General features: G+C 41.5%; 1 protein-coding gene across 1 annotated transcript in view; it reads left to right on the top strand.

Annotated features, from left to right (window-relative positions):
• fam49bb (family with sequence similarity 49 member Bb) overlaps positions 1-25,260 on the top strand; it is a 37,388-nt gene extending 12,128 nt beyond the window's left edge. Inside the window, exons 3-12 of the mRNA XM_031292929.2 lie at positions 9,242-9,324; positions 10,502-10,623; positions 11,568-11,673; positions 15,208-15,347; positions 16,802-16,879; positions 20,745-20,861; positions 20,979-21,058; positions 21,145-21,271; positions 22,898-22,968; positions 24,468-25,260. Of these exons, the coding sequence (XP_031148789.1) occupies positions 9,252-9,324; positions 10,502-10,623; positions 11,568-11,673; positions 15,208-15,347; positions 16,802-16,879; positions 20,745-20,861; positions 20,979-21,058; positions 21,145-21,271; positions 22,898-22,968; positions 24,468-24,531 (978 nt within the window). The 5' untranslated portion in view covers positions 9,242-9,251 and the 3' untranslated portion in view covers positions 24,532-25,260. The remainder of the gene's footprint in view (positions 1-9,241; positions 9,325-10,501; positions 10,624-11,567; positions 11,674-15,207; positions 15,348-16,801; positions 16,880-20,744; positions 20,862-20,978; positions 21,059-21,144; positions 21,272-22,897; positions 22,969-24,467) is intronic.
• The last annotated feature ends 695 nt before the right edge of the window (positions 25,261-25,955 follow it).

Below are 25,955 nucleotides of genomic sequence, written 5' to 3'. Positions count from 1 at the left end.
CACACAACCCTGTGGCAGTACATGGGAGAAGTAGACGTGTTGCATTATAAATGGAGAATGGAGCTGAGCTAATGCAGCAGGCTGAGTTTTGTGTGAATACATACAGGATGGATTAGCCTCGCTAAGCCAGGGGGAGGTGTGGTGTAGTAGCCTGAGGTGAAGCTTTTCTCTGCTCTCCTGTTGCTGTGATCATAACTGGGTTAATACTGCTCCCAGGTGGTGAAGCCTAGTACTGTTATACCTATTTTATATACCAGTGTTTTTCCTAGGTTTGTGAAAGATTTTGGACTTATTTGGTGGGGGATTTAAGGGTTCTTCTTCACAAAAATGTTATGTTTTTCAATAAAATAAATATGCAATTTCACATCATTTTGACCATTATTATTACCATATCGGTGTCTAAAACGTTAGAAAAGTAGAGCACTTAATGAATAAATAACACTGCAGGACTCAAAGACAAAACTTGCTAAAGAAGTCAACAGGGGACCAACTACAACCATTAGATCTGAGAAAAATTGGTTGCATTCCTTTGGCTTAGGTGGTTCCCAAAACTGCTTGGGTGCTGTGCCTAAGCTTTATAATGGTAGGGAAAACCCTGGGCATGCTAAAATAGTGTGGAAATATCAGTTGCTCCACTCTTAACTCAGCATATAGAAGACGCTCTGGCCCCTCTGGACCTCACCCGCTGAACAGGTAATTTGAGATGATATGTCTAAGTGGGTGTAATACGTAGAGTGGCTTGTTATATCAGCTAAAAGCTTCCAGCTTCTTCTCGGTTATCTATTATTTATGCCACTGGAGGGCTGATACTGCATAACTTCCTGCCCAGGTTCCCTTAAGGAGCACGTCAGGCTGCTGTCATTCCTCTGCAGACTTACATGTTGGAAAGCCTTAATGTCTGGCAGATTAGTATGAAACATGGCATTACCATTTAGTCTGCAGAAATGTCATTTTATTTTCATGTGTTTTACCCTGAAATGGCTGCATGTGAACACTGGATGGTGCTCTTACATGAGGCTTCCCATCCCTAGAAACTGACGCGTTGCTTTGAGTTAGAAATGAATGTTCTTTGCTACTTTTTTCTGCAAAGTTCTGCGGTAAGTGATGGTTCTCTACAAAGACATTTCACTCTAACCACTATCACTTTTTGTACATTTTAGCAGAAGAAATCCTGAAACGGGCATATGATGGCAAAATGATTTGGGAGTGGTCTTCCCCACCATTCACACCTTGTGTGCATAACTGTTTGCATCCTCCAGATGGCACTCCTCTCTTACTGAAAGAATATTGTGGTACTCTTTAATCTGACACTCATCAACCATCCCTAATCCTCCTCTGTGCCCCACCCAAAAATCCTGTTAGGGCAATACTGTGCAGGGAAAAAATATTTAAGGTGAAGCTCCACTGTATTTCTTCAATTTAAATCTTTAAATTGGCTCAACAACCAATTATGTAAGGCATTGTGCCCCCTAAATACTCATCCTTAAATTTCACTCTCTCAACATTTAGAGTGAGATTTAAGGATGCAGTGACGTCGGTGAGTCAGTCAGAAGGTCAATCGAGTAATGACGGTTTTAGGGGCTGTTTTAGCAGAGGAATGGGAGATCTGTGTTTGAATGGGTTTAGGAGGCAGCTGCCCTTAGGGAGGTTGAACCGACGACAGTGAGTCAATATGCCCCCTTAATGATTTCCAAACACATCCTAGGAACGAGTTCAGAGGACTCTCAAGGGCAGGGTGGGGAGGGCATCTTTCTGATGCAGATGTTGAGCGGATGGAGCAGAAAATCAAAGTGGTAGATTTGGGGTAGAGTTCACACACACACACACACACCATGGACTAGGGCTGGGCAATATTTCAATATTATATCGAGACCGTCGATTTTGAAGAATTGTAATATCGTTACATGGTAAATTTAGTCTTTTCCTGGTTTCAAAGGCTGCATTACAGTAAAGTGGTGTCATTTTTTGAATTTACCAGACTGTTCTAGCTGTTCTATTATTTGCCTTTAACCACTTAATCATTATATCCACATTATGATGGTTATTTATCTAAAATCTAAATGTGGAATATATTTTGTGAAAGCACCAATTGTCAACCTTACAATATCGTTGCAATATCGACATTGAGGCGTTTGGTCAAAAATATCGTGATATTTGATTTTCTCCATATCGCCCAGCCCTACCATGGACACACCATCATACCATGCCCCTGTGTTGTTGGTGTAGAAGTCTACTTTGCTGCTTTTTTTCAGTTAATGCATTGGTCAGAAATTATCATCAGTCCGGGATGTCGCCGTCTGTGTGTTTTGATGGTATCAAGTGTTGTATTGCTGTGACAGAAGAGCGGTGCTAAGAGCCACTTCATAGAGCTCGATTTCAATGGAGCCAGCATTTTAGCTGACTCTTGTGTATGTGCCTGTTGCCATGGTTTCCAACTTTCATCAGGTGCCGTCCAAAGAGAGGGGCTAAGCCGAGGAAGAGGTGCTCCCACTTTCATCCTCTGATCTGCTTCTCTGGACAAACTGCCGGTTTCATGTGTTCATTTCCATTCGTGGTGATTGGGTTCATCGTGGCTGCAGTGATTTGATGCAGAAGTTGTTTTTAGGGAAGGAATATTTTTAGCTGCCTGTGTGGTTACATGAGTAAGATGAGTACATGTCACCTCATGTATTGCCATCAGTTGTAATGATTTAGTCATCCTGTGAGGTTTGTTTTGATTTGCCAGAATCTGGGTGAGGGGGGCATTAGCTGATGTTTGCAACAATACAGAGGCGTGGCTACGAGGTAATCAAGTTCACCCCCAAAAACAAACAAATGGCAGACCCCCCTTCTTTCCTCATCGCCAAGTGCCCCCTAAGCCATTTTTAGTCCGCTGGATAGGATTGGCAGGAGATGGTCTGGGGTGAAGAGAAGTCGAGTGGGGGGGAAGGTGGGAGGAGGAGCAGGAGGGGTGGGGCGCATGCCAGCCCCATTTGGGAAGTGCTCCCCCATTTTCTGCCTGTCGACTCGGGCCAGTGTCAGGGAGCTCCGGCGGGTCCAGGTCTGGCCGAGTGGGCTAATGCGATGTGGCGTGTCACCCGGGGAATCTAGGTCAAGTTTAAAGCTGCCTAGCTCTGCCTGCCTCTGCTGCAGTGTGACGCTTCACAATCCCTCCCCTTCCACACACGCAATAATATTCAGCACACACCTACATTACTATTATTTTTAATTTAAATAGCATATATAGACATACATGAGATATACATTTTACTTTTTTTAGACCTACATAATCCCAGACATAAACACACATACACCCTGCTGCCTCTCCCCATCCCCCCCCCCCCAACACCCCAGGGCCAGGGAAGCTCTCAGCCTCTCCATGGCGGAGCCCACGTGACACTCCGCGCTGTGTCTGCGCCCAGTTGGGGAGGGCGTTGTTTTTCTTCCATAGTAAAGCAGCAGGGCACGTGGACTCTCATGCTGCAGCCGAGTAGTGGAATGTCAGCACTATCTCTCCCTTACATTAGCCAGCCATCAGCCCCCGAGCTGTTCTTGTAGGACGTTGCCGCAGTGCTCGGTTTCAGCTGTGCCCTGCTTCTCGGTGTGTTAATAAAGGGGAGGCATAGAGCTGGGAGACGTGAAAAAGCAGTGCCATCCAGAGGTCAGGCTGCTGCATGGGCGTGGCACTGTTTTGGTCTTTAGCAAAATAAACCTCAAACTCTTAGCACCATCTGCAATCTGCAAATATTTGGGATGTTTTTTTTTTTGCTAGTATAAATCCAATATTGTTAGATTTTATTTTATTTTATGTTATTGCAAAGTGACAAAATATATTATCACATTCAGCGTTAATTAAAATGTAATTTGTTTATATGATTACATTTTGCATTATTCTTTTCAGTTTAAAAAATGTATAATGTGAATTTGCTGAGCTGCACAGAAAACAATCAATCACATTAAATCACTAAGTGCTCAGTAGTGGAATTAAATATTTCTCCATCATCTCCAGTTGACTTCACTCCCAGCTAATCTGCTGTTTTTGGCGCATTACCTCATCTGTATTAATGTATTCATGTGCTTTCAAGTCCTACTACTACTGTACTCGCTCCTCACCGGGAGCTCGCCTCTGATTGGCTGCTGCAATGTTTTCAATGGCACCAAATTTTTTTTGACTCCATGGATACAGTGAGCTGTTGGGTAGATCAGCTCAGCCAATAGGAGAGCTGCGCGGGCTCCTGCTTGTCAGATTCTGCCCCTGGCCTTAGAAGCCCCCCTCCCTCCCTTGCTGCGAACACGCGATGGCTCAGTGGGGGGGTTCAAAACAACAACAAGGCTGTCGTCGGGCTCTCTGTGGTGTCCTGGACATGCCAGCACTACTGGGTACTACTACAGCCACTGAGGGAGGGGGTGGCTTCGATTCTTCAGTCTCTCTCTTTAATACAGTATCTGTGTTCTCTTAGCCAGCACTTCATACTCTCCCTTCTCTCTTACTATGCTATCACTAAGCAACCAGTTAGTCACGTTTTTTGAAGTTATCTTTAAAGGGAGCATTGTCGTCATAAGAAGTCCATATAAGCTGCAAAATGATTGCTGGTTTATAAGTTTGTGTGTTTATATAATGATTCTCAGCCTGAAATCTGAGTGGAAGAGTAGATTTAAAAAGCTGTAAAATGTAAAAATGTAATCAGCTCTTTTTCTGGTACTCTTGAAGATTCTCTGGTGGACTTTGAAATGCAGCCACGCAAATCCCCGTCCTTAAAACAACCTCATTTTAAATGGCATAAGTGAGCAGTGCCGGGCCTACAAGGCTGCCAGTGCCAGCACTGAAGAACTGCAAAGCCCTGGCAGCTCTGCCAGCCAGCCAGCCAGTCAGTCGCTCGTCCTCAGTCTGTGAGCGGCGGAAAGGTGGCAGTAGAGGACCAGAAGAGGCCCGGCGATGATGGGCAGTGCCCACATCTTCCAGCAGGGTGAGGTCAGTGACAGCTCTCATCCCTTCTGAGGCTGGATCAGGTGCTGCTTTCTGACAGCCAGCAAGGTGCCGAGGCTGGCACAGTCGGACATTCAGGTCACATTAGTGGAGGGTAAGACGAGGCAGGACAAGGCAGGTGGGTCTTTGCAGGTGGTCACTGGGTCGACTGAGTGACTAACAGTTGTTAGGGCGGCTTTCAAAGTAAATAAAACAAAACAAAAAAACAGATGTACAGAGCAGGGTTAGAAATTAACTTTTTTTGTCCACCTGCCACTGTGGCTGGTGGATTCTAAAATCTACCAGCCACTCAATAGATTACCATTGTTTTTTTTGGCTGGTGAGTGAAGCAAATCTAGCAGCTTCTTGCATAGTACCAGCTGGTGGCTGATGCTAATTTCCATGCTATTTTAAAAAAAAAAAAAAAAAAAAAAGGGTCCTTGTTGCAAGGTTTTGCAGGATAAATTGGAGTAAATTGCATTGGTTGAAAATGAAAAGACAACAGTAAAAGCTCACCAAATATTTAATTAAACATTTTTTTTAGATACACATAAAAGGACTGCAACAGTTATTTTTTTACATTTTTTAACATTTTTTAACATTATCAATTAATCTGCTAATTCCTTTTTCAATTAATTTAGTCTGTGAAATGTCCTTCACAATTCCCCAGAGTCCAAGTCTTCAAATGTCTTGTTTTGTCTGAACAACCAAAGTCCAAAACCTGAAGATAATAACTTTACTCATTGAAGGCAAATATTCAGATTTAAGAAATTGGAGCCAGAGAATTATTTGCTTAGACAATCACTTAAACGATTAATTGATTATCAATAAAGTTGCAGATTAATCTTTTGTCGTTTAATTCATTGTTTCAGCTCTAGTGAGAAGTATGTTTTAGTCAGTGTGTTGAGAGACAGTGAACCTGAGTTAGCATTGTTTGCTCCTTTTAACATCTGTTAATAGACCGTGACGATCAAGTACCTGGTTTTTAAGGAAGGTCATTTTTCTAAAATCTTTGTGTACCCAAACTCATCAGTTGTGTAGAAACTGCATTACTCTAATATTGTGTGTGTTTGAGTAAGGATATGACCCCCTGCTAGGTTTTCAAGATGCAAGACATGTCACCGCCCCCACCTCACCCCCCGATAGTGTATCTAATGCATTTTAAAACCACTCCATCTAACCCTCTACTCGTGACTGCTGAGTGTGTACTTTGCTCTGTCGCAACACCTCCCTGTCTCCCAGCATTACCTGTGTTGGCATTATTTACCCTGTCACCACTGGCCCCTCACTCAGTCACTTTGGCTCTTTACATGTCACTCATTTCAGATGACATCTGCCTGCCGAAGTTTACCTTTGCCATTATTCTGCGTCGACCCTCCTTGCGCCCTCTCGGAGTACATCCTGTCCGTCTCCGCTCTGTCACCAAGGGTTAAATCTGTCTGTGTTGATGGAGCCTGCCGCTGTTTCTCTCTACAAACTGCCACAGATCTCTGACTCGTCATATGTCTGTTGACCTTTGCTTCTGTGAATGATCAGCGCTGTGCTTTCTAAGAGTGGAGAGGAGCAGAGAGCTGTGCAAGGCTGTCACCTCTCATTGCACATATCACAGCTGAGGTGTACGTTGAGTAAAGGTATACAGTCATATGTATGCCTCAGCAGGGAAGGTATGGATGTCATAGTAAAGTCACAGTATGACTGCCAAAGCTCAGACGCACTATTCTTCTTCTCTTCCTCAGTCATCCTCTTCTTTAATCTGCAAGTCACCTGAAGTCTCATTTACAACAACATGGTAAAGTAAAAACTACAGTGATATAGCCATATAAATAAATAAATAAATAAATAAATAGCATAGAAAGTAAAATTTAATTTCTATGGATATGGCACAGTTGTTGGGCCCACTGTAAGTAAATATCATGCTGAACTAGTCTGGATCGATTCATTTCCAGCATAATTGCCGGCGCTGCCGGATCTTCCTGTGATGTGTGTTGCCGCTGTCTACCTCAGTTCTCTTCGGGAAACGTCAACAATCTTCGAGCTAGCAAGCTACACGCTGGAAATTGCAAGTTTTGAAGAAGATTTGGATTGTGCAACAAGGCAGGCCTGCTTGGTTCTTTCAGGGAATGATTGTAAAGATTTACAAAGAATATGTTTACAGCATTTACTACCTAACTGGGATGTTTTGGGACCGATGGGCGGGGATTTGCTGTGGACAAAATATACACGGCGATACACTGGTAAGAGCAAATTATGTTTAACCAAGTATCTAGCTGATTTATATAGCTCACTTGTGAATGGTTAACTTTATTTAATATTGTATGTGCCGTTTTCTTGTGCGTGGTGCAAATGTTCCACCAAAACAAGTTCCTTTGCAAGACTATTTTGCAGAGCCACCGTCTCTTGTTTGATTGGTTTAAAGAAATGCAAACGACCCAGAGCGTTTTTTTCTCCTATCCAGAATGTGTGTGGTGTAGCCAGACCTTACTCCACAGCACTGTGGAGATAGGTCTGGCAATGCTAGACTATGCTGAACAGTAATGAAATCTAGTAAAAAGTTCATATAAAAGTGTGAAAGTTTGGCAGCAGGTGGTGTGTAGTGTCTTGTTGGTTGGTTAGTAATTTCTGGGTGAAAGTCTGCAGGACTGCACAGTGTTGTTAGAGTGCAATGTGGCTCAGGCTCTGTTTTGGTGCAGGATCATATCTTCACCTTGCACACTCTACTATCTGTTGCTGCAACGATTTCTTGTTCAACAGAAAATTCTCTCCGGTGTGAGGATTTGATGCCTTTTCTCTGTTTTATATAATTTTAAATTTTATATCCTTTTGGTTTGTCTGACAAAACAATTGAAGACATTGCTTTGGGCTTGGAAATGCTTAGTTTAGACAAAAAAAATAATCAACAATAATTATTGCATATGTCCATTGAATAAGTGATAATTATTTAGTTAGGGCTGCAAAAATCAATTTTGCTGGAGAAGGCAAAAAGAAACCCCGCCAGAATTTGAAAATGCATACCGTGATTCGAGGCTTTAGCTAGCTACATACACATGAATTTGAATTAGTTGCAGCCATGAGCCTTTGGCAACAGTTAGCAGAAGGCCAAACTATTAGCAACATTTTCTCTCCATCTCTGAAACGCTTCGCCGTATTGACACATTTTTATTGCATTAATTGGTTAGACTCTTTTTGAGAAGTTTGTCTTCCTCTTTTTGGGTTGCTTTGCAGTGTACACAGTTGTTGCCAATGTTGGAATAGCATGTTTTTCTGCAGGATTTCCCACCATTGAATCACGCTTTTACCATCTGAAGGGACGTGCACACGCATCTGCATTTCTAGAGCAGCCAATAGGAATGCCCTCTCTGTGAAATGACCTGTGATTGGCCAAAGTCTCCTGCCACAACTAGATTTTATAAAGCCTGACAACAGAGCCAAGAGTCTAGTTTTCTTTCAGACCACGTGAATTACAGTACGCTGAAAAGTTATTATGAGATGTTTGCCCCGTGACGCAAAAAACTAAGAACTGCCTGCCCCAGCTAATGGGTTGCAGTCGAACATTGATTTTCCTAGAATAAAAAGTTGTCTAACGTGACTCATGGAATGCACATGTCTATTATATTATACAGACTACTGTACAGACGCACTGTGCTCTTGCAGTAAATATAAGTCACTGCACCACATGTTCTTATGTTGCAAAGGCATGTTAAATATTGGCGATATGTTTCAGCTCCCTTGACGAACGCACTGCATTGCGTTTCCTAATTCTGTGAGTGAATCCCAAATCCTAAAATGTGAAATTCACATGCAAACAGACTTTATAAATGGGTCCTCTTTATGTTTCTGCATGACACCTTCCTTCCTCCAAAGTTTAATTGGATGTGTCCTGTCATGTGCAGCAAACAACTACTTACTTCATGTGTCAATGAGATTATATGTGATTTCCCTGCGGTGGCTCGCAAAATGGATTACTTTGCATACAGCTGCCTGCAAATGCTCACGATTGCTGGGAAAAAAGTTAATGAAGCAGAAAAAAACGTAAACGGGATTATTTTTGGGGACTTTTTGGTTTGACATCTGGTTTGGCAACAGCCTGGGCACAGGAAACACACATGGGAGGGGGGGCCAAGGGGAGCGCTGGTGCCTATGAGCAGTGGGCACATCTGGGGCACCACCGAGTTCACACAGGCACCAGAGCAGTAAAGCGGAGCAGGAGTGAGGTGTCATGGATACAGTAGTGTTTCACCACCCGCTCACTTTACTGCTCCATTTACTGATTTTTTTTTTTTCTCTTTTCCTCAACAGGTATTGTAACATGGGGAACCTACTGAAAGTTTTGACTTGCACAGATCTGGAACAGGAGCCCAATTTTTTCCTCGATTTTGAAAGTGAGTTTCTTTTTTAAGTAATCCCCTCCTTCTGATATCGATCACATGAATATCTTACCATAACATTATCAACTCTGAAACTCTGAAAGTCTTTTCACCCCCACTTATCTTTTACACAATGTTCTTCCCAGCGGCAGAAGAATTATATCTACCACTAGAGCTTCTGCACTTTTCACCAACCTGACTCTTCCATGCTGGAATGTGTGCAGAATATCAATCAGGGCAGAGTTGCAGCAGAGCCCCTTCCTCAAATATAAAGCACTGAAGTTCAGCTGCTGCGTAGCCTAAGGCCCCTCAACACGGCTTGATCCTGTGCTGTAGTATTCTCACACTTGGCAAAGCCAGAGACTCAGTCATACCTTTAGAGAAAACGATGCCTCATATAGCTCACACTGTTTTCTAGGAAATTTTTATATTAAAAGAGCATTGTGATTATATCTCCAACAAATACCTTTTATGCAAGACTTACGTTGTAAAGTTTTCTCTAAATTAACTGCATTCTCAGCATTGCATCTGCATTTTCAGAATGCTGTTACGCAGCAAAATCAACCCAGACATCAGGGAGACTCTCACCAAATATATAGGCTAAATTATGATTTTTAAATGAATAATAATAATAAATATAATAATAAATAATTACAATGCAAAATAAAATAAAAATACCATATGGTGGAAAAAAAACAAAACTTTACTGTAGCTGCTGATAGGAGCTGTGTTTTTAGGTATTTCTTCTGCAGGGGAGCAGAAGTTTACAGTCATCACACTTGGCAAGGTGTTCTTGCTTCAGGTGGTGGAAAAGGTTCATAGTGTTGCCATTCTTTATTGCCACTTCTCTCAAACCAAAAACAAGCAAACAAAATTCTGAAACTGAACCGTCTCTACACCCGGAGCTGTTACAGAAAGAGAGTGCATAACCCTTTTTCATTTGTCTTCTCCTGTCTTGCTCCATTTTCCTCCTCTCAGCCAGGAAAGTGGGTGGTGTCAAAACTTATCGGGAAGCGCTGGAAAGATGAGATTATTTTAGCGAACTTTTAATTTGCATAATTGAAAGTTGCATATTAGACTTTCTATCATATCAGAGAGGATATGATAGACTTCCTAGAGCTGCCTTTTACTCATGTTGAGCCCAGTGTGAATATGGATTAGGTACCAATCACATTGTTGTTGTCCTTTGCAGATGCCCAGCCCACAGATGCAGAGCGAGAGGTGTGGGAGCAGGTGGACGTGGTGCTGAAGGACGCTAAGGCGGTCCTGGACGAGCTACAGGCGTACAAAGGAGCGGGGCAAGAGATCCGAGAGGTAGGCTACAGCTGATATAAATATCCACCTCTGACTGACAGGACACAGAGCTGCTACAGAGTTAGGACAGACTGCTGTGCAGAAAAGGTTCATAGGGGGACTTTATTTAGAGTTCATGAGGAGTATAGGTTTTACCTGTAACTGGATCTGACGAGTCCTCTTGGCCCCATTGCCCTCTATAAATAGACAGGGGATTATTTTTTTTTTTTGGTTTAAAAAAGAAGTAAAAAAAACTATCAAAAGATTCTGACTTCTTGTCAGTTTATACGCTCTGGCATTTAAATAAGGCCTGACACCAAAGACATTTTACATTTAATTTCCAACTGTAGAAGTATTTTTTGGTGTCACACACACCTAGAGTGAAGAGCCAGGGTGCAGTCAAATACCTTCTGTAGCCTCAAAAATCAGCAGATTCTTAAACTTTCATGGCAACCTCAGGAGCACAGAGTGAAAATGTTTTTCCATATCCTTTTATCTGAACGAGAAGGACCTTTTTCTTTTTTTAAAGAGTTCTCCTATAACATCATCAGACTCATGATCGACAGTTTAAATAAATCAATGTAGTAGAACCAAAGATATCATCTTATCTTATGCTAGTAGCAGCTATTGTAGCCTTGAAACACTAGCCTCAGAGGTCTGATGAGCTCACTTCTTTTTAACCGCATCCCCAGATTTTTTTTTTTTTTTTTTTTTTTTTTAAATCTTTTAAGCTTGTAGTCTTTAGCCACAAGTCTTTATACCATTTTTTTTTAAATATGCAGTAGTGCTTCCCAAGACCTGTAAAGAGACTTTGATGTGTAAAATCGGTGGAATTCCCCTAGAAAAGGGTCACTCCACACAGTTATGGGTGCCTTAAATTGTATTTACCTTTACAAACATGTGCCTTCTGTAAGATTTATGATTTTGTAAGATGAGACTTTTTTTTTTGGTGTTTGTATTTCCAGGCAATCCAGAATCCAAACGATGAAGTGTTACAGGAGCAGGCGTGGGCGGCTGTGGTTCCCCTGGTGGGGAAACTGAAGAAGTTCTATCAGTTCTCCCAGAGATTAGGTACGTATCTGTCTGCTCTGTGTCTACACAAACCTTCATGCTGGTTGCTGGTTTATAAATCGCTAAACGGTTTAGGTCCAAAATACATTTCTGATCTGCTACTACATTATGAACCACCCAGACCTCTCAGGTCTTCTGGGACAGGTCTGCTTGCTGTCCCCAGAGTCCGAACTAAACGGGGAAGCAGCGTTCAGTTTTTATGCTCCACATATCTGGAACAAACTCCCAGAAAACTGCTAAAATTTCTAAAAGTTCTTTTAGAAATAAAAATGATGAATTGATGTTGCCAAGCACTGTTATGTGTGACTGAAAAATCCTAATGAGCAACAATTTGTGCTATCAACAGTTTTAACGCAGTTTATCATTTTAAGCAAGTGCCAGACGTGATACCATGTAGGACGAAAGCAGACGTCCTTCATGTAAAAGGTCTTTCAGTGCCGCCGTAGACACATCCTCCATACATGACCTTAATTGTTTGCATGTGCATCTGCAATATTGACTGCTGAGCTGCAAAAGTCAACAGACATGCAACGAGACACACACACAACATGCACTCCAGCCTTAAATAAACAAGCTTTGAAAACCCCCACAGCCAGGCATTTCTCAACATGCTGCTTGCGTTGCACTGTGCACTGACCTCTGTGTAGGATGGGGCTATAGGTTGTTTAATTAGCATGGATACAGGGGGGAAGGGGAGAGTAGGCTTACTGCTCCCTGATCTTCTTATGACCCTGAGGCTGAAGGGGAGTGGAGCCCGCCATGCCTTGACGCCCTCAACCCTGTAATCCCAGTGGCGGTGGAGAAGGTAGTCAATGGGAGCAGTGGGCGGCAGAAGCCTGGTGATGGCTGTTATGTAACGAAGTAGGCCATCTCCCAGCCTCGGCTGCTGCTCTATTTCACTGCCTCGCCTTTAGGCTTCAGGGGCAGTGATGGCCTCCGCAGCCAGCTGTCCTGCCTGATATTCGTGAAGCTGAGAAACCTTTTCTACAGGCTGGTGGATCGGCAGAGCACCACTACCAAGGATGATCGATACTATGAAGGGAACATTATGCAATTAGCTTTGCACTGGAATTGAAGGGACAGATTTCTCCTGCTCCAACTACAAGTTATTGCGTTGATTCACAATAAATTCTACGTTGCTGACAGAACAATATACATTTTTCTAGCTACAAAACCCAAGGTGTTATCCTCATATTACTTGTTTTGTTAGTCAAAACATTCAAAAACCCCTCAGTATTAATTTTACAGCACTATAAAACAGAATAGCTACAAAATTGTCACATTTGAGAAGCTGGAACCTGTAAATGTGACTGTGAAAATTGTTAACTTGTATTAATAAATAGTTTGATTCTGTATAGCTTGGTCAATTAATTTCCTTTGCATATGAAATAAAGGGGCTGATTTCTCCTGCTTAAACAACTAATTCCTGTATTGACACACATTTGACTTAGATTTAACATTGATGACTAAAGACCTACGACTTTACAGGTTTATACTGTTGAAAGAAACCAATCTGATTTAGAGTCAGTCTGGTCCGTCAGACATTGTTGACCAGACTAAAGTCCCGCCATCCTCTGACCCTCCCCTCTCGGCGAGTGTTGCGCCTACATGCCCACATTCTGCTTGCCTGCTCTGCCGTGACCTGATGAGATCAGACATCTCCCCCTGCACCGCCCGTCCCCGACTTCCCGACATACTAGAGTGGCTCATTTCTAAAGGCTGGAAAGCAGCTCCATCTTAACTTCTGTTTTGACTTGGTCGTAGGTGGGGGTTAAAAAAAACTGCACTACTAAGGCCATTTTTAATCAGCCGCTTCGCTGCAAACGCTGTACCAAGCAGATGGGAGTCATTACTGAATGGCAAACGTGCTCAATTTACTGCACTGCACTGCCAGCGCTCTGTCCGTCTCCTAAGTCTCCTTAGAGTTATCTTAAGTAGTCCACTGTCTGAATCTGCTCTTTCCTACGTTATGTTGACATGCTCATTGTCATGTGTAATCAACAAGAATTGTAAAGTACACTTCCAATAAATCTAGCCAAAGCACTGATGTGGTTCCACGCAGCCTTATTGCATCAGATGTCGAGCTCGTCTGGGTTATGTCATTATTGTAGCCTCTCTTTAGCGTCTAGACTGAATTCTGAACACTGTCTGCATCTATAAATAAAACTTCCCTCTGGGCTTTCAAGATTTTCTATTTTGTGTGCTGTGTGTTTGAACAAGACACACTCTAATAATATTACTTGTGTGCAAGTAGTTCACTACATTTCACTTAATCTTTCCTCATTTCCCTGCCGGTGTTCCTCATGCATGCTTAATTATCAGTCTGTGGGTATGCTATGTCAAGGCATGGCACGGGCTTTGTATTTACCTACCGTCAAAACAATGAGTGTAATCCTGCTTGAATGAAATCTCCCCCCCTTCTATTTCATGCCAGTGAGATAATTAGTCCCATGTCTCATCTGCATCTGAGCAGGAAAGCCTCTTGGACCCCATTCCCCCCCCTCCCATACTGGCTCTGGGCCCTGGGCAGTTTGGGCACCACCACTGCCCCATTATCTGTCTCTGTCCTAATCAGGATGCTTCAGCCTGCTGACATAGTGCACTGTTCACATATCCAACTGTGTTATGATCCACTTTAGGAGCTGTTCTTTGGCCTTATCCATCGCACGTGTAGAAGAAGGATCTGTCCTTCCTGAGGGAGTTTTTCCTTATCTGAATCGAGGGTCTATGCAAAGAGGGTGTCATTATGAAGCACACATTTGGCACATTTGGGATTTTGGGTGTTATAAAAAACCTTGACTTTACCTCCTATATGAATACAGAGCAGAGCTGGATTAGCACCAGTTTTAGTCTTTAGGATCTTAGCATTTTGGTGAGACGACTTCTGTTCTGGCTTGTAGTGAAGATTAACTGTCAAACACACTGACGACAATATTGACGGGTGCATTTTATACCTAATTATTATGCGTTTGTTCTGCAACTAATCACTTTTTATTGTCGATTTAATCTGTCGATTTAATCAAAAAGTAGTCACCTCAAAAAGTAGTCACCTGTTGACTGTTTGGACAAAACAAGACATGTGAAGACCTCACATTTCATAGACTAAAGAAATAATCAATTGAGAAAATAATCTGCAGATGAATCACCAATGAAAAGTAGTTGTTAGTTGCAGCCCTATAATATTAGTCAATTGATTTATTGACTATTTTATATCTGAATATTCATCACTTCTTTATGCTATATACAATATTGCCTTCGACTTATGACCTTTGCATATAGATCTGATACTTCAGCTGTTAACTGGGTGCTTGAATGACAAAAAACTGAATATGAAACCTTATTCAGCAGCACTCACTGATGACCTGGAAGACTTTCACACATCAACCAGAGTCTCAAGGTTCATCCGGGTCCTTACAGAATGAATAAAAGCTCAGACCATATACAGTATATCTTCCACAAAAAGGCTGATGTTTTTGTGGCCGCCCTTCTGACAGCGCTGCACCTCTAAAAGGGATATCTCTTATTTATTCACAGAGGCGGCGCTGCACAGCCTGCTGGGAGCTCTGACCAGCGAGACTTACAACGACCCCACTCAGCACCTGGAGCGGGAGCAGGCGCTGGCCAAGCAGTTCGCAGAGATCCTGCACTTCACGCTGCGCTTTGATGAGCTTAAAGTACGTCCATCTCTTTCTCCAACATATCAGTTTCTGCTTGTTAAACCCCAAACTCACCTTTAAGATGTTATACATTCTGCATATTCTCCTGTGATACAAACTAGACTCTGTAGTCCTACAAGCTGCTGATGCCCCCAAATTGATTTTTAGCTCTGCAATTTTAAACTGGAATTGCGTGATTAGCATTTAATTAGAATCCTAATACGGCTCTGCTGTTTATAATACAGTTCATGTCCGTGAAATGTCTGATAAGGGTTATAGCGGGGAGAGAGGTCTGGAAATTGTTGTTTGTCCTGAGTCGAGTTCTGTAGCAGGTTTTTAGAAATGATGGAGGGAGGGGAACTTCAAGAACTTGAATTAAGACACAAATTGGTTGTATGCAGCCCAGAAAACACCAGGAATCAAGCGTCTGTGTCGGTCGAATACCCATTGTCAAAAACATAATTGTGTGAGCACTCATCTGGTTTGACAGTGGGTGAACTGGTTCCCCTACACCCTCGCTCCTTAGATACAAAAACTTAAAAAAAAAAAAAAAAACACACGTCGACACCCCCAGGCGATTTGCTGCGACATCCCAATTAGTGCCCACTACCCCGGCTGGCAAGATAAAAACATGAAGGTAGGGGGTGCAAGGTGGCATGCCAGGCCTATTCATCAATCTTTCACACCCATACATGGGCTTCTGACCTAGTTAAAGTGTCTGTGTGGCGCACAGCCCCTCCCTGGCGAAGCAGCCTGTCTCTCCTGGTGCACACAGTGGACACAGACTGAGTACCAGTCTATTGTAGCGGGATTAGCATGCTGCCAGTGCAGCTTTGACTGTGACAGGCTCATACAGGAATGAGGATAATTAACCACATGATGAGCTCTTACTGCTGGTGACGTTTGAAAGAAGCTCTCTGGTTGGCTGGCTTCTGTTTTAGGGGTCAGTTCGGCTTCACGTCGAAACCAGATGATTTATATTTTTTGTAGGAATCGAAGTTAAACGACTCCTGTGGCTTTTATCTGAGGCTGTAAGTTTGTATAATATCAGACTGTGGGCCTACCTTTGTCCACTGTTCTCTCCTTAATGAGACCTTGTATACCCTTTTGTCAGCTTTATAATTGTTGACCCTCTTGTCACAATCTATACTGATGCACAGCCCGACTGTAACAGCAAAATAACCAAATTATTCCTGACAGGATGAGAGGGGATGTGGATGTAAAAGGGGGATGAGTGTCAGAGGATTCAAATCCAGTTCAGCAAATACAACTGTAATTGTATCCGTGTTCTTTTCATGTAATTTCCCCCAAAGCTGCGTTTCTGCCTTGTTGGCTAAAACATTGTGTCATGACGACGGCGTGTTTGATCCAGAACTGAATGTTCTGCTGCAGGCGGTGCCACCTACAGACATGTAGAGAAACTCTCCCCCACTGTCTCTTTATTAAAATCCATTTCTGTTTGGTTTTTGCAGATGACAAATCCTGCCATTCAGAATGACTTCAGCTACTATAGGAGAACCCTGAGCCGAATGCGGATCAACAACGTACCGGTGAGCACATTATGTCCCTCTCCCCTCTGGGTGGCTATAATCAATGGTTTTTATATTAAGAAAGGATCACTTAACTACTTGTTAGAAAAGGTGTTGCTCGTAGTGATGATCCCACAAAGAGACTGATGTACCATTGCAAACAAAGGGAAGCTTTTATGTCGTTTATCAATAGATTTGAGCAGAGATGTCTGAGTCTGACATTTTGTATTCCTTCAATGTTTCCATGGCACTGGCCCTGATCAAATACAAAAATGTGTCATCGTTGGGATTATAGTGATTTGTGTATACTCAGACCTGATGACGATTAGAGCCATCATTTTTCATTTATAATTTTAGCTCAGTTCAAACTGCAGCAGTAGGAAGGCAGGAGTGATGGACAAAGTTTGCAGACTGTTAGATAGGGCTGAACGATTAATTGCATTTGCGATAATATCGCGATATGTTAAAACGCGATTTCCTAATCGCAAAGGCTGCGATTTGGTCACATGACTCGCGAGAGCAAATCAGTCTGCACTCCGCAGAGAAAGCATCAACTTAGCACGCTAGCGCTACACTGTACCTTGAGCTGATTTCTGTCATTCAAACAACTCTGAGTTGTAGTTTAAAACTTTTACAGCCATTTTAATAAAATGAAGGGTTTTATTCTGGTTCGAGTCCATACGTGCAGTTAATGGATACAGACACGCAGAACTGAAGGCTCGGTTGGCAACTATTAGCTAGCTCTGATTAGCGGTTAGCTCCGGTTAGCGGTTAGCTCCGTTATAAAGATATGAGTGGAGGAGCTGCCACTGAGAGGGGTAACAACCAGACTCTGATAAATGACGTTCGGGGAGCTTTCACAGCAGCGCGGCCGCGGTGTTTCAACGGTTTTATTAGTACAGTTAATCCCACGGCAAGAACACCAGCAACTAGCTAACGTAACGATAGCCTCTCTGAGCAAGTGCACACGGCAGTACGCAACTTCACGAGGGGGAGGGGCTGGAGGCAGCTCCTAACTCCAGGTCAATGTGGAGTCTGTTAGAGCTGCAAATATGAATTAGTTGTCAACTATTAAATTATTTGCCTGCTATTTTGATAATCGATTTATCATTTTAAAGATTCTCTGATTCCAGGTCTTAAATGTGAATATTTTCTAGTTTTTTTTACTCCTCTATGAGTAAAGTGAACTGAAATATCTTTAAGTTGTGGACAAAACAAAATATTTCAGGACGTCATCTTGGGCTTTGTGAAACACTGATCATTGATCACATTTTTCACCATTGTCTGCCACAATGAAAGCCCTTAACAGTGGTCAGTTTTTCAGAAACATGCATTTGAATTGAGAATGTGAATTCCTTTACACGGATGCATGTAGTGCTGATGATGCAGGATGGCATCGCCAAAACTGTCTAATCAAGTCGAGTTATGATGAGCTAGTCCATTTGACTTCATGTTCAGCTCTACAAGGTCTGATCTAAAAGGCAACAATGATAGTTTTTTTATTTATTTTTGAATTGGACCAAATAAGTGACCTTAAAGTCTGAGACCTGCAAGTGTACCTAAAGTTAATCTATTATTTGTGGTTTAAAGGGAAACGTTGCCGATTTTCAACCATGCAGATGAACGGTGTTTGGCTTCCCTCCTTGTTGCCGGCGCCCAGAGCTCCTCGCTCATTTGTCGGCAAAAGTGAGCTGGATGATCTGGGCGCCAGAAAGGAGGGAGGTTTGGCATTGTTTGTTTGCCTGAACTGCCCACAGCAATCGGTAAAGTATCCCTTAAGTGCCATAAAACTGAAACAGCCACTCAATACTATTATGATAGTGTTTGATGTTTCCTGTATTGATCGCAGACAACAGCTTTCATATGAAATTCAAAGACACATATCACGCATGCTGCACTTCACCAGATATAGATCTTTGTTCAGCAGCTTCAAGGATATTTAAATGATACTTTAATGCAGGACATGGTGAGATTTCAGTGTAATGCAGAATGAACTGCTCTTAGTTTTGACCGTCTGACAGGAGGTTTTTATTCTCCAAACCAGAATGTGCCATTAGGCAAATGGGCCCCGACAAGTTGTCATTAGGACCTGCCACTGCTGAAAGATGCTCAGCCGGCCGTCCTCTCACGCAGCAGCAGCAGCAGCCGCCGTGTTTTAGTCACCGCTCAGACAACTGAATCATTCAGACATCTGAGATGAAACATCTGTCCCCGCGGTAACAACGTCTTTGAGCTCATATGTCATCATTTGTTAAAACATGAATAGGTTTGAAATTTTGGGGAGATTATTCCTATTCTGTCAGTGTTCTCATAGAAAAAAAACAGGCAGGAAACGATGTTATTATTTAAAATATGCAGACAAATTTAGAACAGGCTGTTCAAGAGACACCTTGTTCTTTGTTACCCGCCAGGTGTTTTCAACGTCTCGTTTAGTCTGAAACTATAAAGCAGCAGGATGTGCGTTAGTCAGCTGGGAAACCAGGAGGAGCAGCAGGGCTCAGTGTTTTTATATCTGTATTTCTCAGTTGTGATTTTATTTAATTAAATTCCTTTTATTTGCAGTGTATTGGAGCTGCATGACAACAACGAGCGTGGCCCCAAACAAAACCTTTAATATTTCCAGATGAAATTAGCTTATTATGTATTTTAAACACAGAACACACCAACGGAAATAAAAAAAAAAAAAATCAAATAAAACTAGACACATTCAGTAAGACAGCATGGTGGCTTGACTTGGTGGGAGAAGTGACAGTTTGCCTGTATCCAGAGCTTTGAACCTGTCCACAAAAGGTGTGACAGGTCGGATCAGAGACACTGATCCAGGTGTTTGTTTTGTCGTGCAGCTGCGGTATGAACACACAGGTTTAGCGCTGGACTCTATTTCTCTTTTTTTTCCAACTTTATGTTTATTGAACAATTTTATACATAAACATACATTCCAGTTGTTACAATATTTCTTTTGTTTTGGATCCAGTTGTCTCTTATTCTCCGGTCTATCTCTTTTAAATTGAGTTGTATGTTACCCACAACATTACTCATACAAACACTGCTTACCCGTACCCTTGTGGAACATATTTTCCGACAACCGCATCGGTTTTATCTTTTTATACAAAACAAAACAAACAAGGAAACGCACAGCAATATAAAAGCCATGTCATTAGCATTAACAGCCACAGCCACTCTGTATCACATACAGTTACATAGAAGTCGATTTCTCTTTTTAATTCCCTGTTGCCGTTTTTATTTGCAATCTTAGTGAACAACATCTCGCTGCTAACATTAGCATCACATGCTGGACACACTGACCACTATTAAGAATGTGGATCAATAACACATGCAGCGCTCAAACAGAAGAAAATACATCCCCACATAATGTTGTGTTACACAGACTGGTCCAGATTGATTTTCAGTTCAGGCCAGATCTGGAACTTGGTCCAGACGAGAGAAGCCCAGTTTCTATATGTTTTGAACATGTGAACTATATCTGTAAAGGTCGATCGAGGACCCTATTTTCACTTTGAGCTTTACAGTTTCACAACAGACATATAGAGCTACAGCGGGCAGAGGAAACAAGTACATGAACTCATGAATAAAATCAATTCCATTTTCTTCCTTTATGCTTCTCACAAAGGCTATTTTGTCCATTGAATTAAGAATATTAGTTTTCCAGGGAAAGAAAGTTTTGTGGCGGCCGCTATCCCTTCAGCTCGGCAGGACGGGAAGGTTTAATGACATTTTGCGTGTGTATATTTGGGGTAAGACGGACACAAGAGTCCTCATGAGCTCCAGGGTCTCTGTAATGTACATTAGCCGACCTTTGACCTGAAGAGATGAAAGAATGAAAAGAATTTCACAATAAAATGTCATTATTTGTAATGGTTTTCAGGCGGATGGTGAGAATGAAGTCAACAATGAACTGGCCAATCGGATCTCTCTGTTCTACGCCGACGCCACGCCCATGCTGAAAGCGTTAAGTGACGGCACAACCAAGTTTGTATCGGAGGTGAGACTGACGTGAGAAAGCAGTGAACACTTTGAACAGATGTGTGAAAGCATCCTCTCCTTTCTTTTTACGTCTTTTTTAAAAAAAATTGTTTTAATTATTTTTTTTTTTATACAGAACAAGAACCTGCCCATCGAAAACACGACAGACTGCTTAAGCACGATGGCGAGTGTGTGTAAAGTCATGTTGGAAACGCCGTGAGTGACTTCCTGTGTTGTTACGAGCTGCTTCAGTTGTTGTTCTTTACGTTCATGTGTCTAATCCTCACTTCGTGTCCTTTCAGGGAGTACCGCAGCCGGTTCACTAGTGAGGAGACGGTGTCCTTCTGCCTCCGGGTGATGGTCGGGGTCATCATCCTGTACGACTACGTCCATCCTGTAGGAGCTTTCGCCAAGTCGTCTAAAATTGACGTGAGTACAGTCACGTTCAGGGGTGTAACACTTTTAATACCACGCTGTGAAAAGTCCTGCATTCAAAACCTTATTTAAGTAAAAGTATTATCAGCAAAATGTACCTAAAAGTATTCATTGTGCAGCAAAATGTTCCCTTTCAGTGTTTTACTTTTATATATGATGTTTCTGGATGAATATTTGTAATATTTACTGCTGTAGAGGTTGAAGGTCATTTTATATACTGTTGGGTAGTTCAATCTACAGCAATGCATCATATTCTATAAGATCATCACGTTTGTAGCATCACTGTCCTGTAGGGCTGAACGATTAATTGCATTTGCGATAATATCGCGATATGTTAAAACGCGATTTCCTAATCGCAAAGGCTGCGATTTGGTCACATGACTCACAAGAGCAAATCAGTCTGCACTCCGCAGAGAAAGCATCAACTTAGCATGCTAACGCTACACTGTACCTTGAGCTGATTTCTGTCATTCAAACAACTCTGAGTTGTAGTTTAAAACTTTTACAGCCATTTTAATAAAATGAAGGGTTTTATTCTGGTTCGAGTCCATACGTGCAGTTAATGGATACAGACACGCAGAACTGAAGGCTCGGTTGGCAACTATTAGCTAGCTCTGATTAGCGGTTAGCTCCGGTTAGCGGTTAGCTCCGTTATAAAGATATGGAGTGGAGGAGCTGCCACTGAGAGGGGTAACAACCAGACTCTGATAAATGACGTTCGGGGAGCTTTCACAGCAGCGCGGCCGCGGTGTTTCAACGGTTTTATTAGTACAGTTAATCCCACGGCAAGAACACCAGCAACTAGCTAACGTAACGATAGCCTCTCTGAGCAAGTGCACACGGCAGCACGCAACTTCACGAGGGGGAGGGGCTGGAGGCAGCTCCTCTCTGTGCACTGTAAAAAAAAAATACACTGTTGTGTGTGTGTGTGTGTGTGTGTGTGTGTGTGTGTATACTATATTTTTACTTTTTTAACTGTCTAGTGTGTAATTGTGTGTTCATACTATAAAATGATTTATTGTTTGTCTTTGTTGAATAATACAGAAGACAAAGCTTAAAAAAATAATCGAATCGCAATATTTGGGAAAAAAAATCGCAATTAGATTATTTTCAAAAATCGTTCAGCCCTACTGTCCTGTGAGAACCTTGTATCTCTAAAAATTCAACTTTTCAGGTCCCATAAAGAGCCCTGTTTTCAGCTTCATTGCGTTTTTTCAGCTGATTCAAATGTTGTTGTTTTTTAAATTGTTTATGTAGCTTAAGAAGTATGATAATTTTTTCCAGACATAAAAGAACACTATCCTTCAGATTATCAGAAAAACTCAAATCCATAATTTCATCATTCTTTAGTTTTCACTGGACAGGTAGGATATACAAAAATGTAACCTGAAAAGTAACTAAATCTGTCAGATAAATGTTTTGCAGTATACAGTAGAATGTTTGTAGTGGAGTAGAAGTATAAAGTAGCATAAAATGGAAATACTCAAGTAAGGAACAAGTACCTTAGATTTGTACTTTAGTGCAGTACATGAGTGCATGTGCCACCACTGGCCATGTTCGCTCCTCTATCCCACTTCACAGCTTGCTATTTAAAGCTAACAGCGTGTTTCTTGTCGACAGATGAAAGGCTGCATCAAAGTCCTCAAAGATCAGCCTCCGAACAGCGTAGAAGGCCTTCTCAACGCTCTCAGGTAAGCTCATGTTGAAACCAAATTGAGTTTTTCCTCATACAGCCCAGCATGTAATGTGATTGCAGCTACAGTTGTGGCTTTTATTGGAAAAGGAGAATGCTGCTCATGCTGTGAGTTGACTGATATGGGGCCTGTTCATGAGCAGCAGACAGACCTCTTGGTTGATTTCACTCCCCCCTCAGCACAGTGACTCATTCTCTGCATAGTCCAGCACGGATTCTGTCAGCTGTGGGCCCTCTTTGCCAGATCAGGGTCGGGTGTCAAGGCCTCTCCAGAAAGGCCGATTACATCTGACACCTCGTCCCCTCTTACAGTCTCCCAAATTTATACCCGCCTCGCCTAACGCTTACAGCTGCTCCAGATGACGGGGCCATTTCTGTGGTGACCTCACATCTGTATCTCTCTCTCTGTGTCGGGGCCCGAGGCACGCCAGCGCTACTCGGTCGCAAAAAGTCACTCACATGCAGAAGTCGCCAGATTTTCTTTTAGAGGTTTTATCTCTGATCTGTCAGAAGATGACAAAATATTGTAGATACGCAGTGTTGGAAAGTAAATTGAGTACTGTACTTGAATAATTATAACTTTGAGGTACCATTTAGTGCTACTTCCTACTTCTCTACTACATTTTAAAGTGAAATATTGTAGCTTTTACTCTGTACAGTATTTACCTGTTACTTTTCAGATCAAGATTTTACATAAAAAAAATATGATTATAAAATGCAAAGTTATAGATTTAACCAGTGGTTCCCAACCTTTCTGGCTTGTTTAAAAAAACAGTGTCTATTTTGGGCTCCTTTTCATGTGTCTGAGTTGTTAGAAGTTACATCAAAGAGTGATTTCCCATCCAATGGTTTTATTCAAAACAGTTTGAGGCCCAAAGAAGTCAAATTATCCAAAAATGTACGTAGCAGAACTTTTGTTTTTCTTCTTCTTTCCTCTCCCATTAATCATCTCACGACCCTATCAGATTTATCTTGTTTTAGCCATTTTTTAAAGCGAAAATGCTAAATATTTGTTGGTTGCAGCTTCTGGGACGTAAGGATTTTAGGTTTTTATTTGCACTACATGAAATAAAACTGAATACCTTTTGGGTTGTTGCTCAGACAAAACAGGATATTTGAAGAAGTCACATTCTGCTTTAGGACATTATTATGGGCATTTTTCACAATTTGGGCATTTTATAAAAAAAGAAACTTGTTTATTAATAAATAATTAATATTCAGCAGATTAATCTATAATGAAAATAATTGTTAGTTGCAGACCTACTAGCTCCAGCTCGACCACCTACAACAGTAAAATGCTGCTTCCACATTCATGCATCAGTATTAACAATTGAATAATGTGATCTTGATAGTAATACTGTATATCAGTGTTTTTGCATTGTTGTATAGGTACTCTTACTAAAGCAAATGATCTGTAATACAGATTCTCTCTACTTACTCCAACGCTGTGTGTGCAGGAAGATGTGATCTGGATGTGTTTTATTTTCTCACCTGCAGGTACACAACCAAACATCTGAATGATGAATCAACCAACAAGACTATCAAGAGCATGCTGCAGTAGGACTGAGCTGCTCCAACTGCTTGCCTCACACCCTGCTGGGGGGAGACGCCACTCTCCTGACTAATGTCGGTGCACAGAATGTTTTTTTTTCTTTCTTCTTTTGTTGCTTTTTTTATTTTATAATGGAAAAAGAGCTAATAGCTCCGCCCTCTTTTATAATGCAAAATGCTACTGCCATTATGAACGTCTTTTTCTGTGCCAAAAAGATGTTGCTGAGGTAATGTTTTCGATAAAAGGCCATGCGACAATGGCAGCTAATGAAAGCATTGTGGGTCCTCTGGTGTTTTTAAACTCGTTTTTTCCCTATATAAGGGACGGGAGTGCTTTGACTTGAAAATTTAAAAGAGAGAGAGATATATAGAGAAGTATATATTATTTTTGTTTGATTCGTTATTTAATATTACATACTCTGCATGATGAAAATTGTCTTTTCCTTCTATTTAAAAAAACTAATGGTTCAGTTGAATTTGTCTGCTCTATTGTGCATTATTAAATGTTTTGTTATTGAAATGGTACTTGTCGAAATGAGATTTAAGAGTACTGTTTTTATATTTTTTATAGGTTTTAATTTGTGCATATGTCTTTTTTTCATAGTTGTATTGTATTTTTCATTTGAAAACTTTAAACTGTGATGTGTGCTAAATCAAATTTAAAATTGGGAGTCTGTACTGTAAATGAACAGTATGCTGTGGCTGTAGAAATTAAAAGGAGAACTCTTGTTTTCTACAACCCGCCTTGTCAGGTTTGATCTCTTATCTTGTATTCTCGTCTCCGGGTGGCTGAGAACAAGTTTTTTTTTTTTTTTCTCTCATGTGAAAAGCCATGAAAAAAATTCTCATACTCAACCACTATACAGGCAGCGAGGAAGAGTGTTCAGATCTCACAGCTTGATTAAATACACACAGGCAGTTTATTTTCTTTGAAATGACCTCAACTTCTAGGAATAGTTTTACAATATGCATTTTGGCATCTTTAAGCTTACTGTTTTGGTTTTTGGGCCTGCAGCTTTACTGTTTTGGTTTTACACACATCTGCAGCTTTTTTCAAAGAAAAAGCTCTAAAAGCCCTCTGTAAACTACCTGCTCAGCACCAAACAGCAGTTAGAGACTAGCCGGTGAACATAGTGGATCATTTAATCAAATGTCTTTGTTTTTTTGCACAGAGTTGAAAAATATTACAAAGTGACAAGGGCAATATAACAACGCAAGGAAGTCCTGTGAAGTCCCACCCACCCCATTTCCCCCTCACCACACAATCACACTTTCACATGCTTAGAGAAGGCAGATGAATGTTCACAAGCACTCAAAACATCATATAAAAGTAAATCAGCAGGTTTGTGATGTACTAAAATACAATGTGTCCTCTAGCACTTGAAATTAAAGTGAAGAGTGCAGACAAATGAGTGTATACCTAAGCAAACATAC

The sequence above is a fragment of the Sander lucioperca genome, chromosome 23 (genome assembly GCF_008315115.2).
Source record: "Sander lucioperca isolate FBNREF2018 chromosome 23, SLUC_FBN_1.2, whole genome shotgun sequence".
Taxonomy (NCBI): Eukaryota; Metazoa; Chordata; class Actinopteri; order Perciformes; family Percidae; genus Sander; species Sander lucioperca.
Note: the sequence above shows the minus strand (reverse complement) of the source record. Positions and strands in the feature narration are given on the sequence as shown.